We start from the raw sequence: 17,881 nt of genomic DNA, 5'->3' as shown, positions 1-17,881 counted from the left end.
AAGATAAAACAGGTATGTAGCTTCCCTAAAAGAAATAAGTTGCTTAACCCATGTACAAAAGTTTCAAGAGTAAAAGGGAAAAGTAGCATTAGCTACACTTTTAAACTGCAAATTGTATTTACTTAGGCTTGAAAGACAGAAAATACATCTTTATGATGAAAAAACCTTACTCAAAAGTCTGTTCACTGCTTGGTTGAAAAGTTATGAATAAAAAGAGAACATTTGTCATAACTGTTATCAGAAGTCAACAAGCAAGGCAGCTAATAGAGCACTCAGTTTATTTCCAGTTCTCCATCACTTATTGATACCTCTTCAAAAATTTCTTCTAAGTTTCCCTCTCCCTGTCAACAGGCAATCTTTTGGAAAGTGAAAGTAGTTCCCCAAATCCATAGATATTCAAATCAATTTTCCAAAATATAAATGCATATATATGTATTATACACAGACACTTAAGTCACCTCGTACAGAGATGATTATTATTAAGGATCACGATCTTCATCTAAAAATACTGCTAAAGCAAAGTACTGAAAATTAAATGGGACACTAGACATTGTGAGAACTGACCAGAAGAGACATAAGACTCAGGGGAAAAACATATGCAGGTGGAAATGGTGCTGTATTTTGCATGTGCTTCTTTTGACACACTGATTAATGGCAGCTAAATTAAATTATTCTGTACTATTCACAGACACCATCTTAACCTTCCAGGTAAGTTCTATGGCAATGAATAAGTCCTGTGTACGTGCAAGTCGTTATTCAATCTAAATCACAAGCAACACCTGGATAAAATAGATTACTACTGATCTGCTCCACTCCACTAAAGAGTAAAAAAATGCTGACCTGTGTGCAGTTTTATACAGATCTAAATACAAAGCACAGGAAAAAAACTAAAACATTCTTCCTGCTGAAAAATGTCTTCTAGGGAAAACAATTCTTCCAAAACACAGTAGATTAACCCCTTGATTTTCTTGAAAGATTCAGTCTCACAGACTTAGGTTACTGCAAGTCTGGCCTCAAGTATCTATTTACCAGCCTCATTGCTACTGTAGGTACCAACAAGAGGAGGGAGAAAAACAGCACATTCAGCTTCACAACATCTCATGAGGCAGGAGAGTAAGTTTTCCTTTTCTTTCTAGCTTGTATTGAACTACAACCTGGTTCTAACATTGATCAAGCTAAAACTGAAACATAAACTACAAAGGGTAATACCAAAAAAAGTAATTTAGAGATATGAAAATATAAGTTAGATTCAGAGGAAGGTAGTTCTGATATCACCCAGAATCATATGAATGAATCAAAAACTCATCACTGGTATTTTTCATGTAGTGATAAGAATCTTACTGTTACTACTCAAGTCTAAGCTTTGGCCTAGAGTTTGGGACATATTTTGTATCTTCATAAAACTGGCATTTTAGATACCCCTCTTCTTCCCTCAGTTAACAGTTACAGAGTAAGCTGCCTGGTTCTCTGAAAGCTGACCATGCCCAGAGATCCTTTTTTCCTAGAAAGGACATTATAGAGAAAAAAGAACCAAGAAGTTTTTAAATTGAACGTACAAAGAACAAAAACAAACCATTAAACAAAACTAATCTCTGCTCACATGCAAAGCTTAAAACTATCAGGGGGCCAAACTTTAGTGAACACAGGAGCATGGGAAGAAAAACCTGAGAGTTAACATGTTCAATAATATGTTAATAACCCAGGAACTGTAAAGAAAATGAAATAACCCAGTACTGAAGTTTTTATAATATACAAGAACACCACACTTGCATAGTTTTTCATATATACAGGCCTTTCAATTTCCTGCCTAAAATAAACTCTTTATGCCTACAATGACCAGTAAAACAAATGAACAAAATGCACATACTCTACATATGTGTCACTCACCCTCTGAAGCACAGAAAACTGGGCCTAAAATTAACAGTCTCAGTATGACCAAGCTATAGGTCAGCAATTCTTAGGTTATTTTACCAATTCTCAACACCACTGAGAGACAGGAAGCCCCTTCAGAAAATTAATAACTGAATTGGTCTGCAGCATAGATAGATAATCATAAATTCTAAAAGAAATAAAAGGAAATTTTTAAAATTAAAAGAACATTTCCAATTTGGAATTTCTGTTTGTCTCTCTCACAAACATACAGAGAAAGGTCCTAAACTTATATTCACAAGCAAGTTCACTTTCACAAGTGTCGAATAAGTTTGATGGTAATAAATATGTGCTATATTTGATTTGGATACATTTGCCTCCAATTTGACTTTCCAGAAACATTTAACAAGCAATGTCATTTCAAACATTAAAATGAAGAACACAATTTTATTCAAGTAGTCTCCAGGAAATCAGTCAGTAAGAGCCATTACCTTGAAAAACACAATTAAAAAAAAATCTGTTTTTCAAAACAAACTTGACATGGCAGAGAATAAGGCATCCAGAATTACACAGGATATGATTATTTCTCCTTCTATTCTTAAATACCTTTAAACATCTACTTACAGAATTCTGTCGGTCCTGCATTCTCATTTCAAAGGCTGTCTGTCGAGGGTTGCTGATTGCCTGAGGACTAGATCGATTTCCCAGAGCTTGAGGGGAAAATTGTCCACCAGGAATAAAAGAAGGATGATCTCGCTAAAAAATAAATATACACATGTATACTGAAAGAGGGGTGTAATCTCCAAAGCATACGTGATGATGCTCTATCACAATTTTCAGCTAAACATACTTAATATAAACCAAGCATAATTCAATCAAATATTCACTCAGCTCAGCTTAAATCACTTACGACTAACAAAATCTTATCCAGACATAAGATGGCACTTACAAGCAAGACCCTTATATTCCTATAGTTTATTAAGTTTTTTTCAAAAGAACAAACAAAACAAGAACACCCAGTATTTTGTGCTGAAGTTCTTCATGGATTGAAAGACTTTATTTTTTTTTTTTTTTTTGGGGGGGGGGACGAGACTCCATTTAACTTAGTTTGAAAAAAAGGACTCTTTGTAAGCAAAGTGAATAACCTCTTTCATTCTAATAGAGATAGTCAGATAATAACTAATTTAAAAAATAAACACAGGATATGGATAGCAGAGTAGGGACATCATATAACTTGAAAATTTTGGAAGTTACACTTATCCGAGTGTCCTACCCAAGAACAAAGCTACACTGAAAAGAACATGTAAGAACCCATTTTTAAAATATCCAAACATTTCATGCATAGAAAAATAAACCTCAACAACTTTGCAATAATGTGATTTTAAAAAATTCAGATTACATGAGTCAGAAAGAACAAACATGCTCCCACAGGAATTAACATTTCTCTTATGAGAAATCTGGCGACATTGACTTGCTTATAGGCAGAATGTCTGAATACTGTGAGGAAAACATTGTTTGCTTTTTTGGAATGCATGCCTTTAAACAAGCAAATCAATGCAAACTCTTATACACATTTAAACTCAACACCTTAAACTAATATCCATTAGAGCACCTTGACCTGAACACAATACAGTTGCTGACAATACTTATATCTATACATGGAAAAGCAACTCCTGTACAGTTAGCATGGCAAAGGACCACAAAATGATCATGAAAGTGTAGATATATCTACATTTCAAGGACACAACACAGCTACCGTTGGGCACCTTCTATTCTCTCCTCTCTTTCCCAATTTAAAAAGCCTCTAACATGTATGTTAAAGGCTTCTTAATTGCAATTCCTCCATTCAAAGCTCCAGCTTACAAAAAGCTATGCAAACAAAAACCTGTAAGCACAGCTCCAAAATTCTGTGATTACAATTGCACCTTCAACTCACATTTACTGAAAGCTATAGTATATATTTTAATTACTGCTAGTGTTTTTTTGCATTGTGAAAGGAATAAATGTACCTTCATTCTTTTTCTTTTTTCTTTTTGCCGTCTTTTGAAGTTGTCCTAAGTAGAGAATAAAGAGAAATAAAGTCAGTCAAGCATAAGGCCTCTTGAAAAAATACTGCATTACAATCCTCTACCAGCTAAAATAACCACAAGATTTTGATGTACTGTTCCGAATAAAATACAGGTCAGTTCTTATCTCTCTAAATCCAACAGAAATGGGATAGAAATTTCTGCTATACATGGAAAAACTATGGAAAAAAATAGCTGTGTATTCAAAGCCCCACGGTGCCCATTATGGCTTATATTCCCTGCTCAGTTTTGCCACAACTACTAGGTCTTCAAACTTATAGATGGAAAACCTGAGTTGTAGCAGCCCACTGGCAATTTTAATTGAAAGTGACATTGGTATCAAAGGGCTTCGGGTGATAATGCACAGACAAGCTCCTTGTTTGGACTGGAATTACTCAAAAATAAATGAAAACAATACAAAGAAACAAACAAAAAAATAGAAGAAACATTAAAGTCCTAGAAATGGGCAAGATGAAGCTCTAAAAGATACTTATTACTCTTGGTCAAGGATACTGAAAATTTGAACATCAAATCGGCATTTCCACTTCAAGAGACACATAGGTTGGAGTTGTTATAAACAAAATATTTTGCAAGCACCGGTACAGCATTTTTTGACTAGATATTAGATATAGTTCTCTTCCTTTGTTCAAAAGGTGCTTTTTATTTCCTATACTTAATGAATAAGCTGCATATACAAAGACCTAGGATATACAAAACACACCTCTCAGCCAGAAGAAATGCTGTAATATGTAGAGTTATTTTCAACATCTTTTTAAGCTGCTGAAAAATATAAAGCTACTGACAAAATAAGCAGTATTTTTTTTAAAAAACAAGTTGTTTTAAAGACAGGTCTGCAAGAATTTAACTTAAAGTCTACTTATAATGAGAATACTACCGGGGGAGAGAAGAGACTGAGATATGCCAAACCTTGAACTCTACAGAACATACACAATGGGTCTGACCATCTCTTTCAAACAAATGCAAACAAGCACTGCCTGCCCTCCAAAATCAGTACATCCCACACAGTTACATCAATGCAGCCAGAGTCAGCACCTTCTGTCTTTCCAGAGAAAAAAACAGTACAGGCTTAGCACCTCTCTAATCCTAGCATGTCTCCCAGGTCACAAAGTTTGCGTGTGTCTGCAGAAGACTGAACAGACATACTTCAGAGACACACCAAAAGAACAAAAATTGGTAGTCAAATCTTACAAGATAGAAGTACTAGCAAGGCAAAAATGCATTTTGCATTCATATTTAGTGCTTTACCACTGTTTGCTGCCAGCACTCCCATAGGTTGCAGCAGGGTACAAAACAATTCCTGTTTAGTTGTTATAACAGCTATTCAAAAAGCTGCAGTCACTAACAAAACCAACATACAACTTTCATCCTGCTGTTACTTGGGTTTACAGCAAGCAAAATAGGTCCTGCAGTTCAAGGAACATAAATCAACTGGGAACACTCAATTCATTTTCAAACACTGAGGAATTCACTAAAGATTATAACAACAAAATACAAAGTCGTTATTCTATTAGAGTAATGTGACAGCCTAGCAGTAATGCAAGTGATCAAAAGTAAACTCCAAGAATGTAACAATGAAAAAATTACATCATCATCTTTTCTCTTTCTGAAAATACTATCTTCGACTTCTCCAACAGCTAACATGATCATCTGGACTCGCTGTAGGTTGACAAAACCACTTTCTGTGAGGTATCCCTGTAAATTATAAAGAAATAGAGTTGAAAAACAAAACTCTTTTGTAGTAAACATCCATTTTTTTCTTTAAGAAAAATGCAAAAAATTTTTAAATTTACCCCAGTTTTGTGCACCACATTTTTATATATGTTAACCAAGCGATCAATTGCTCCCTCCCTACAAACAAACAAAAAAAGCATTAGATTTTTTTTTTCATTTAAAACCATTGTATGCATATTTGCAGGAAAAGAAAACGTTTTCTCACATACCTGATTTCCAAAGAGGGCAGATGAGGAAGAAAGTCATTTCCCACAAAGAAGCACATAAAGACCCAATCATCAATGCTTCTTTCAAAATCAAAAGTAAAAGGTAAACTAGCCATAGTGAGTTCTCTTTCCAAATACTGTAGCACATACAAACAGAAGAAAAAGGACATTAGAAAGCTTTATGCATAAAGTTTAAAAACATTTCTTATACAAAACAGATGTAATAACTGCTTTTGCATACCTCTCGCAAAACACTTAATCTAATGAAGATAAATTCTTGTTCGGAGGTAGGAAGACTATCTGCAAACTGATCGTGCTACAAAAAAAAGCAGAAGATCTGCATTACATCCAGGTTGTCCTTAAAGTTTCCCCAGTTTAAAGGCTTACTTTGAAAGGAGTTAAAAGATACACAAACATAGGTTCCTAAGTACTTACACCAAGCATATATTTTGCATATCAGACAGTTTTCTCTCACCAGTGAAAAAGGAGTGTAGATTTTAGGTTTGGCATAACATTATTGTGCTACAAAAGTACAATTTTTATTTATTAATAAAACAGGCCAGGTAATTGCAACAACATAATTTATATTATGCTTTGGCCAAAGACTACAGCAAGAACCATTTGTAGATCTCATTAAGACAAATCATTTCATAAATCAAAAGAATTTATCCAAATGGTGATAATTCTTACCTTGCCTTGTTTTTCTCTGGGCAAGCCTTGGCAATCCTTAACTTCATGACCCATCTGGTTACAAAGACTACATGGCTTGGGTTTATTTGGTTTAAATTCTTCCCTAATTATAGTGAAATTTGGTTCATGCGTCGCTAATCCAAGCATAATTAGATCAGCTATCAAAAGAGAAAAATAAAAATAATGAAGGATGAATATTATTAAGTTTTCCTTTAGAAAAGGAGTTAAAAAGCCAAGTATCTATCTTAAATGAGTATGAACACAAAGATTTGGTTACTCACAGGCTCACTCCGAATCATTTTTCTAACAAAACGGTTAGTACCTGGATAGGTACTAAGATACAACTAAGCAAAAATTAGCCTTTCAACTATAGACAAGGCTAGATCTTTCCCAAGTATTAAATAGAGCTTTCAAAAACACAGAGTTACACTGGATATTTCCACAAATGCAGATGACATCATAAATATGACAGTCAAACTGAATCATGGAATTTCCAGCACAAGAAAATTTAACATGAGATATATTGCTAGCAGAGGAGAACTCACCATCAGCCCCACACAGACAATGATGAGTGTTTGGGTCATGGTTTGGTTGAGCTATACAAAAGAAAATTATATTTGTTCAATTTAAAGTCATGTAAAATAATTTAAATATAAAATAAAATGCTTGCATTTATTTGAATGTTACCTCTTTGTCTTCTAATATAATCCATGATTTTATGTTCACCTTCACCAGGAGCACTAGCATCAGACAAAATAACCTGTGAAGTATTTACAGATCACATAAACAATTTATGCTGACACAGTAGAAAAGTATGTACTTCATATACTGTATATTCATTCTGAATTATGAACACTTGAATTCTGAATTTCTAATTGCAAGTAAACATTACGATTAAAAAAGGAATTATCCAAGAGTTTGGATTCAATAAGTAGACCTTCATTTTTCATGCAGTGAGTTAACTATGTCACATAGCTTCTCTTCTAATTCCTGGACCAAGCTGACACATTGACTCAAGTATCACAAAAATTGTCAAGATATCATTAATGAGTTTTAAATTTCCTAATTAATTATCAAGACAATCATAGTATGCATCAGGGAACTAATAAGATAAATTCCCCTTGTATCTGCTAAACTCACAGACACACTGATACATTATAACTTTATACAGTTCCTCACAGTAATGCCAAAAGAGCATTAGGGTTTACAAAGCTCATATTAGATGAAGTGAATTAAGCAGAGTCTACTGCCCTGTAATTGGACCATTTTAACATCAACCTATGGAAAATAGACAGCAGCATCCGGAAACTCTCAATAATTTTGCTCTCTTGTACAGAGCAAACAGGGTTATCACAAACAAAACTTGATGGCGATGGAGCAGCTGAGGAACATGAGCAAAGAATATAGAAGTGCAGCAAGGCAAGAAAGCTGATATGAATCCCTTTTGTTGCCCGTCATTCACTGTACTCCATCACTACAAATAAAGGAGAAAAAATGGCTTATATGAGCTAGCAAAAAAAGTTAAAATGTAGAAAAAAGAGCACATACACAATGTATCTTGACACTCTTCCCCCCAAGGAAGGAAAAGTGTTCTCAAAATCCTGTCTCTCATTATATCAAACTGTGGCTTCTGATATCAAATCTCATTATTGCTCTTAAAAGAAAGCTGCTCATATGAAATCAAAACAAATGGTTCTGTTAGATGGTGTTATTACGAGGAAATACATCTTTGAAATGCCTAGCAGAATGTGCAAGTCGGTCCATTACTAATAACAACACAGGGCCTGAAGATAAGGCAAATCTGTTAAATTTATACTCTTCAATAATATCCCAATCCAGCCTGATAGATCACCTTAATTTTCCTGAAGTATGAAACCATGGAACTTACTGTCAAATTTTTCCAACCTGGGTCACTGTTTAAACGGTCAGCAATGTAATAGCGGAGACATTTAGCAAGATTGTCCATAAACTCAGTTCCCTAAAAAGTGACAGAAGAAAATAAATTAAAGCATCATTCAGACATTGACAATTGCAGGTTAAAGTTCAAGATTACTTACTGGGGTAATACAGTTGCTGTCAAATCTCTCTTTCACTTCTTCTGGAGGAAGAATGCCACCTAGAGCAATGAACACATTTAACACAGCAAACCAAAAATGAATATTAAAAAGGCTTTTGCATCACAAAACCATCAACTCTTTTATTGATAATTACTTCGTTTAAAAAAGGAGCTCTCATTAACTATCTCCATCTTAAAATAAAGCAACTAGTATTTCTACAAAAGTTGTCTGTTGCTTCAGAGAAGGGATTTCACTATTTACTCTTCTAAAAGATCCTGAACTAATCTTGCTAAACCAGATCACACATTAGGAAATAATTATTCTCCTAGGTATTCTCCCCTATGTTTCCACTACCTATTCACCTGGCCTCACAAACACAGTTATACCAATTCTCTCACCTCTAAGCTTCATAAAGGGCCTTCGTAGTCTAGAAGTGCTACAGGAAATGTTAAAAAATAAAAAACAAAAAAACCCACAAATTTGTCCTGCCTTTTTAATCTCTAACTAGGTTACACAATGGCCCTCTCATTGGATTGCAGCACTATTCCTCCTACAGAGTCATCTGAATTTATTTCTCCAACCCAACCAGCATGTTTCAGATATACATTCTTCTTTCATCCAAGTCTTATCATTGTCACTCTTAGAAAGTTGCATTAGCTTTGTTTCCTCACTGAGTTTAAAGAGATTACACTATCCAGCAGCTACTCTTACTTGCAGCTCATTACTCCAGTCTAGTAGTATTTTCATTTGAACCTCACTTTTGAGCCTCAACACTCTTATCTTCTCCCCTCCGCCCCACACATTTGTATTTTCTTCCATAGAGTTTTGGTTAGCTTCCCACTGCTACACTTATTCCTGTTCTTCTGTTCATTTTTTTTTTCTAAAATAATTAAGAGCACTCAACACACACCCATTTCAGGAAGGGAGACAAAAGAAGAAAAAAATGAGTTGTTCTGTTTTATCTTAGATTCTAACTTTGGAAAAAAACAGATCCATCCTTCTGTAGGCTTACTATATCCTCCTTCCCTCTGGTATTGCACAAATACCCACTGAACAAGATATCCTTTACTGAAACTTTACTGAAAGGTTCCAAACAAAAAAGGTAATTCTCTCACTTGAAAAAAACAATGTCAAATAGGGTCACAACTCTACCTTTTGCCAGAATTTCTTGTCTTATCTTCTGCTTCTCTTCCGCAGCTTCCATTCCCTCCTTTGATGCTCTGAATCTTCTTGATCGTTGCTGATTCATTTTTGCACGTGGAGCCTAAAGCATGTATCATAATGCTTGGTTCAGTTACAGCAAATAAAGAATAATTGCCCAGATGTATATTGGTTTTGGTTACTGAGACAAGTCTTTTGAAATTAGTCAGACTGATTACACAACCATTTAAGATGACCTAAGTCTACCCTGTAACTGAAACAAGGATTTCTGTTCCTGCTTCCTGGCTATACTTCCCTTGTGTCACTGCTAGCCTTCATGGTTGCACAAGGGTCTCTAGACAAGTTCCTGTACAGGTGACTCAGGCTTTTCAGTGACAAAACCCAACAGCATCCTCACCTGTACCTACATCTCAGAAACGCACAAAACTCAAGGATTGAAGGTTTTCCTTGCAAAATACATTGCACTGGCGAGTTTTGTTTATCTGAGAAGCATTATTTCTATAAACACTTTCCTCAACAAAAAATCTTCTATAATTGCATCTATACTGTATACATATGTATGCTCTATATATACAAATATCTTAAATTCCTGCACTTGGATTAAGATAAAAATCTTTCTACTTAGTAGATTCTCATTTTAACTTTGAGAAACTGAGAAGCCTTGAAAAACAGCCAAATCTTAAACAGTCCTACCAGGAGTCTGTTAGGCCATTTTAATGTTTCTCAGTGAGACTAAATAACCAAAACAGAAAAAAATTCATTAAAGCAATGTTTTTAAGAAAAGGTGATACATTGCAATCATTTTTTATTAGATCAGCTGATGTACCTGAAGGAAATGGGAATGGGACAAAGACAAGCTCTCAGGCTCAAATGTCCTCTTAAGGCTACTCTGTGAAATATTTCACAGGACAATTAAGTCTCTGTCTATTTTAAGTGCACTTGCGTAAACTGTTTTTTTGTCTTCCCTAACCTGCTGCATAAATTTTTACTAAAGCCACAGAACAAAAGAATATAAGTAGTAGTTTCAGGCAGTTACTGTTCCACATAAATTTTCTACTTTCCAGTAACAAAGCTGAAATTGCAATAGACTACTTTAGCCAGCTTACATAACTAATAAAACTCATGGATATTTTTAATTATATCACCAAAAACTAATTAACAGTGTATTTCACCTGTAGTTTTTCATTTTAGAAAACTATTTCCCAAAGGATCTTATGGGAGCTGATGGCATCAACCCTATTTTCACAAACAGCCATTAGCAGGAACTAAACACATCAGTACTTACTACTCCATCTATAGCCATGTAGAGAAGTCGCCTTGGTCTCACAATGTTGAAGATCCTGTCAATATACTCAAAAATCGCAACCATCATTTCATCTTCATTTTTGGGTGCTGGTCTGAAATACAGAGCATCCAATTTAACATCTGAAATGTTAAGAACAGATTCTATTTGTAAAAAGACAAAAACTGCCTTACTTGTCTTCCGGATGTGTACAAGGGTGAATTATACCATTCATATCCAAATATAGATTATCAAACTCCACCTCATTAGGATTAGGTTTGCTGGTATCAGTTGAAGCCTTGACACCATTGCACTCTTTAGCCTGTGAAAACAGTTGAAAAAAATTGTCTCAGTACACAATTATAGAAGTATTGCAAATAATAGAGAGGCATTAACAGGTAGACTCAAAAGAGTAGATTTTTTACAAGGGTGGCAGGAAGACAGCAACGATCTACCCACAGCATAATCATCTACAGATTTATGCTTACACTATTAAGAAAGTTTCATTTTAAGATGTGTCCACAAACTAGCATCCCTAGGAGGTATTACAATGAGTTACAGCAGAGCTGTAACAGAGTTACAACCAGAGCTGACTGGTATGTATTACGAATACTGTTTCAAGAAGTTTCCATACCTTATATTATCCAAGAAAGAATTACTTTTACTGCTAGAAACACACAGACTCCCTTAAAAATTAAGGAGGGACTTTAAGGTTTAGAATATGATCTAAAATAATTAGATTTAGAACAAATTAATTTACAACATTAATATGATAAACAAAAGGATTCAAAAAAATCTTTCTACTTTAAGCAATTCTCCAGATTAACACGTGTAAACAAATTTGCACCACTGTCTTTTCTCATCAATATTTTACATTAAACTCCAAGTGACATATACAATTTGGGGGCTGGGAAGTAAAATTGATTCATCTATAGTTGATTAGATACTGGAGTAGAGCATATGACCTGACAAGCTTCCAAAAGTTAAAATAAATCAGCAGAGTATGATGAGCAAAGAAAGGTAAGATTGAACTAAAAGGATTATTTTTTTCCAGCTTCCTTTATACAGAGGAAGGTGATCCTTCCAGGTCCCACCAGCCAAATCTTTTGGGGCTTATTTTTCCTGGTGATTACCAAAGGCTCTGGGATGCTCAGACCCCTGAACTCTCCAGCTGTTAACTTTGAGTTTGTCTGTGGATATATTTGACATACTGAATCAAGAGCCCTTACGCTCTACTTCTGCAATACAAGCAGACTTCCAACTCTTGACACTTCACGTCCTCTATGTCAGCAGGTTTTCTGCTATCAGGCTACTACCTAGCAAACATGAAACTCAGACCCAAGTGGAGACAGTAAACTCAATGTTAAGTTATAATCACCCTAAACTACCTGTAGTCATCTATGTTCTTGTAGCTCTTTGACATTCTTAAAGGTTACAACAAACTGAACAAGGAGACCTGAGAGGTACAGGGAAAACAAATCTCTAATGAACATACTTAAAAGTAATTCTATTACTCTGCTAAATGTGAAAACAATGTCATAGCATCACATGTAAAATAACGTAGTATGTCAACACAAAGTAGCTATGAGACTGAAGAGAACAGTCTCTCTAACTAGTCCCATGGCAGAAATCAGAGTTGATATCTATAATACCTACATAAAAGAACCCATCTTTTTCGTCCCCTTCTTTCAAATATGGAAAACAATCAGGTTTGAAACACTGCTGAGATCCAGTTCCACTCTATAAACACTGTTGCAAAACCATTTTTGATTTTATTTCCTTACCACACAGTCCCTTTTTGAGATCCCTCCCAAGGCCATTAGCAACACTCCCACAGTGATTATGGGCAATCCATTTTCCTTTGCACAGGAATACAACCAGTCAATATATTAAGCCATTGCATCACACACTCGTAACATCAGTGCTGGGAGGGACAAGAGCTGATCAAGAAACAAATCAAATGCATTTTCAAAGAAATTATGACTGGAAATGAATATAATATAATATTTGGACTCAAGAATACTCAAACTACTTGACATAAAGTGAAAATTAAAAAAAACACATCATGTTAAGACTATGATCACAAGATTAAATGAGACAGTAGGGAAAGATGTCATAGCACTGGTTCTCTTGTTCACATGGAATTTATCACTAGCTGATGAGTACACATCAAGCACCATCTCTGAAGTTACATTTACAGACTCGCTGTTGGGTACTCTTCTAATAAAAATAATTTCAGATAATTTCCCAGATCTCTAAAATACATCTCAAATTACCATATTCAAGAGGGAAAACTTGCAGGATCACCAACTGCCTTACAGACTTCCTGCTTAGAGTATCAGGACTAGATGAACTTATTCCAGCCTTAGAAGGTTAAAAAAAAAACCCAACAAAACAAACAAACAAACAAACAAAACCACCACAACACTAGGTCAAAACAAATCTTCAGTCATTACTTGTATCTTTCATGAATTTAGGTGTATGCAATTTTTTCAGCATAATGGAATTATTTTTTAAAATCCTGAACACTAAGTCCTTCTACTTCATCTCTTTAATACATGAAAAGATTTCTGCTAATGCACACACTGATCTTTCTTCTATTCTTCATCCAAATTAGTCAAATACTGAGAGATGAAATCTTGATCTATCACAAGTTTTAGACTGATTCAGAATTTCTACAACACAAAAATCACTTTGTTTTAGCAGAAACCAATTGTGAAGTGTAAACACTGGACTATAACTTAGTGCTTTTATAAAATTACTCTGGATAACCAAGACCTCCAATTTTAAAAGAAGAGTATTCATTCTGGCTTATATCAGATAATGGGACAAGAAACTTGTGTTTGCCTTGATCTTTCATCAAACCTCTTGCCAAAGCTAACTGTAAGACTCAAAAGGCTTACAACTACATGATATGGAAAATAAAATTGCCCTCTTCACAGATCTTATTTTCAGTCTTGAAGGTAAAGCAAAGTAAGTATGATCTCTTTTAGATGACTCAAAAGCCATTCAGTTTTCATCTGCATACTGCTATGTCAGCAGCTTTTCCATTACATGCTCATAAATTTACCAAATTTTCAATGTAACAATCTTGTAAAAGGTTTAAGTATCTTGGAGTGATATCTCTTGTGACATAACTGAACTATTGACTTTTAATCTACAGCCTCTTTTGAAATCATTGAAAATAGATCTTCAAACATGATACTTTTTTACTTGTAGCTTTATTAATTCATATGAATTTGATTAAGAATTCTCTCCTGGATTTCACGTTATCTTCAAGATCTTCCTCTTATTCTTCCTGCTCAGCTTAAGAAGAAGATTAATCAGATTTAAGAAAAAGAAATAATCTAGCAAGGTAAGAGAACAAGGATCAACTTGTTAATATTTCAAAGAGACAAGCTACCAAGAGATATAAAATTTCTGATTAGAAAGACTTATAAGCAATCCTAAAATACACACAGAACTGATTACATTGTAAGTGAAGTTTGAGTCCCTCTGCAGTAAGGCAAGCCACAGCTTCTCACTACTATGATTGATAGCTCTCAAATTCATGAGCAGACAATGAATACAATTTATCCACACAATGTGCTCAAATTCAGAACAAAACTACATGGGTAAGAATATCAGGATCTAACACTTCAGTTACGGTAAATCTGATTTGGTTTAATGGAATTTCTAGCGACAAGTGTTCTCTGTTAAAAGAAATGGAAAACTATGATAACCTTAACAGTAAACAAACAAACAAAAAACTCAGTAAAACAAAAACTATACATACATTCATTTTAATCAAAACTAGTCTCATGTTTGGATAAATACTTAATGCTTACAAATGTGATAGAAAAGGTAAGTCTGCTGCTCATAGACAAAACCTCCACTTAATTGTTACATATTGCAAACATATTTGCTATTTAAGTTGTGATTCCCTTTATATACACAGACCTTTAAAGCATTATCCAAAAACAGCCATACAAGTTTGTTAGAAAAAAAAATCAAAATATTCATTTACAATATAGTAACAACAAATCTCTAAACCAATCTATTTACTTTATCAAAACTATATTTGCATCCACTTGATCAGCAGAACACCACTTCAAAACATCACAACTAAACTTTGTCTTACGGGATTTTAGTTGTAACTAAGTCACAAGGCTACCTTGCCAACATGGTCACAAACATAACAGACAGAACTACTGTTTCTGCAGTCTAATTGTATTGTTGGAATGGATGTTTATCCACACAACTTTGATGTAATGAAGAAAAGAGGATTTGATGAATGACTCCAATCACAGAGCTAGTTATGATACAGACTGTAACTGAAAAAAACAAACTGATTATCTTCATGAGCTCTCTACTTTGCTAAAAAGAGAATAAAGCAAATTGCCTGGAATTAGTTGCCCACATCAAAAATGCTTCTGCATCATATGAAAGGGATAAAAGTCAAATAACAATGTTCCTGCTTGAGGAGGGACTGTTCGGGTCTCAAAGCACTACAACACCCAAGAACAAGCAGTTACTTGAAAATACTACGTAGGATACGCACACACAGCTTCACATGTTAGTATTCTAAAGATCCACAGATCTGGGAGAGAATTAATGTCATGTCAACAGCCATACACTCAGTAACTGTAACTGGTAGAGATGCATCATTCCACATAATATCCTTGCTTCCTATTTTTCCCCAGCACACACACAGACCTCAAGAGACTTCAAAACTGAGGGTTACCCAGATCCTCAGAACAGATTACAGAAGAAACAACAGTTCTGCAAAGCGATCAGAACAATCATTGCTAGCTGTCAATGGCTTATTCCAGAGGATGTATTCATGTGAGCAGCTATTAAGGGAACCACACTCACAAACCATAAAGCACCTCCTGCTGGAATAATTACCCCATGTAGCAAAATCCTCAAACTCTATCCATCCACTGGAGTCACAAATTCATTTCTTGTAGCTGCAGGTTACATAAGCTTCATGCATTATGTTAACCAGTCGTCTCAGAAACCATAATGTTAATAAACAAAAGAATAACATCATAGTTATAATTGTTAAAGAGCTACAACATTTGATTGATCCAAATCTATCACTCCATTTTACCACCTGAATCTGAAAAGCAAGAATATCCTGAAAAAGATGTGGTCTGTAAAAAAACAGCTGAATGTTAATGCTAACATTGATCTGAAGTCCTACCATCCCACATACATTAAAACCTTGCTTAGAGAAAATGACAAGTCAAAAACTGTCAATATACAGTTTGATCACTTTCTTCTCCTTTCCCTTATCTTCTCTACCTTTCCTGTACATTTCTACCTTCTTCATAGTGCAGTATTTCCCAGATGCGGAGCAAAGCTCTCCCAGGGAGGGCTAGAACATAAGAAAAAGGACACAATGTTTCAAAAACGGGACTCTTTCCAAACAAGAGCAGCACCCAGCTAACACAGTCTGATGAAAGATGAATGATAGAAATCACTTGGAAAAGTATGTAGGAAAAAACTTTGGGAAACACTGACCCAAGATTTTGTCTACCCCAAAAAAATTATGGCAAAGTGAACTCTGAAGAGAATGACTTGCTGTATGTTCGCTGTGCTGTCAAGCTATCATGATACGGCTATGCAAATGGCATGCAAGTTTGTGTTCTCCCTGAAAGGCAAGACCCTCTGGAACTTCCCCATCAGCTTCCAACTCCTTGCACATCTCTTACGATAGCACAAACATTTGAGTGACTGCAAAGTGAGGCAAACAGAGAAACAAGTCTATCTGAAAAATAGCCTACCAAAAAAGGATTAATTTTCAACTCCATTATTTCCCAGAAAAGGCTCCACAAAGAAGCACACAGACATCTGTGCAGATGCAATGGAGAGGACAAAGATGAACCATTAGGTGAAAAGAAGAAAAGCCAGCACTTTAAGTGCCCTATTACACACAGGTCGGCTTAAAGTGATCAATAAACCTTGCCTACTACAAGTTATGAATTAGTGGAAGCCATCTCCAGAGTCTAGCAGCTAGGCTGGGACTAATTCTTCACCAAAAAGCAGTTTCTTTTCCTACAAAGAGATGGATTTTAGAGGATGTTTTCAAAAACCAACTCCCAATTTGGGCAGGACATATTTCTCCTGTACCAAAAAAATATCAGAAATAAGAGAACAAACTTAAAGCTGCTTAAGGCTAAAGAACATAATTACAGGCTTGTTTTAAGAGTGATTCTTGGGTGCTGTTGTGACAGTCTATGTTGTCTTGTACATACACAAGAAAAAAAATCAAAGAAAAGGACAGGATGCTGCAAAAAGACTAATATGTGAGAGAAAAGACAAACCAAAAAATTACTAAGACCTGAAAATGATACAGTTGTGAAGATCATAAACGCTATGACAACAAGAATCCAGAGGTTTCACAGACCAGCTATTGTTTCGCTCCTGCATAAAACCTGTGCAACTATTAAGGGCAGCCCCATCCTCTTGAATGCCCCCTTCCTGCCCTCTCTCTTGAGCTGGCATTAGCTTTCATATGCCCATGCCACTAGCAGGATCATGAAACCAATCTGCTCAAAACAGTATGGTTTTAAGGGAATAGATTAGTTCTCAGATTCAGCTGATGCCATGACTGCATCAACTGCTGTAGAGGCAGAAAGGGAATGAGCCCTCTCAGCTCTCACTTTGGTCAGCTTTAAGCAAAATTGGAAGCGCATCTCTAGTGATGGAGCAGAACCTACAACATCTGGCTTCGGCAGAAAGGCAAAGTGTAGGAGTTCTGCAAAATTAGTATCATTTGAGAAGAGGGAAAGATTGTTACAAATCAAGAGTTCT

The 17,881-nt window shown here is 35.2% G+C and overlaps 1 protein-coding gene across 1 annotated transcript in view; it reads right to left on the bottom strand.

Annotated features, from left to right (window-relative positions):
- XRN2 (5'-3' exoribonuclease 2) overlaps positions 1 to 17,881 on the bottom strand; it is a 59,548-nt gene that overhangs the window by 40,463 nt on the left and 1,204 nt on the right. Inside the window, exons 2-15 of the mRNA XM_062571347.1 lie at positions 11,278 to 11,405; positions 11,087 to 11,198; positions 9,793 to 9,904; positions 8,641 to 8,699; positions 8,472 to 8,561; positions 7,271 to 7,343; positions 7,129 to 7,179; positions 6,584 to 6,741; positions 6,135 to 6,209; positions 5,897 to 6,030; positions 5,747 to 5,804; positions 5,541 to 5,648; positions 3,879 to 3,923; positions 2,494 to 2,625 (exon numbers count right to left, since the gene is read on the bottom strand). Coding sequence (XP_062427331.1) covers positions 2,494 to 2,625; positions 3,879 to 3,923; positions 5,541 to 5,648; positions 5,747 to 5,804; positions 5,897 to 6,030; positions 6,135 to 6,209; positions 6,584 to 6,741; positions 7,129 to 7,179; positions 7,271 to 7,343; positions 8,472 to 8,561; positions 8,641 to 8,699; positions 9,793 to 9,904; positions 11,087 to 11,198; positions 11,278 to 11,405 — 1,335 coding nt within the window. The remainder of the gene's footprint in view (positions 1 to 2,493; positions 2,626 to 3,878; positions 3,924 to 5,540; positions 5,649 to 5,746; positions 5,805 to 5,896; positions 6,031 to 6,134; positions 6,210 to 6,583; positions 6,742 to 7,128; positions 7,180 to 7,270; positions 7,344 to 8,471; positions 8,562 to 8,640; positions 8,700 to 9,792; positions 9,905 to 11,086; positions 11,199 to 11,277; positions 11,406 to 17,881) is intronic.

This window comes from Rhea pennata, chromosome 3 (genome assembly GCF_028389875.1).
Source record: "Rhea pennata isolate bPtePen1 chromosome 3, bPtePen1.pri, whole genome shotgun sequence".
Taxonomy (NCBI): Eukaryota; Metazoa; Chordata; class Aves; order Rheiformes; family Rheidae; genus Rhea; species Rhea pennata.
This window is presented reverse-complemented; position numbering and strand designations above follow the sequence as displayed.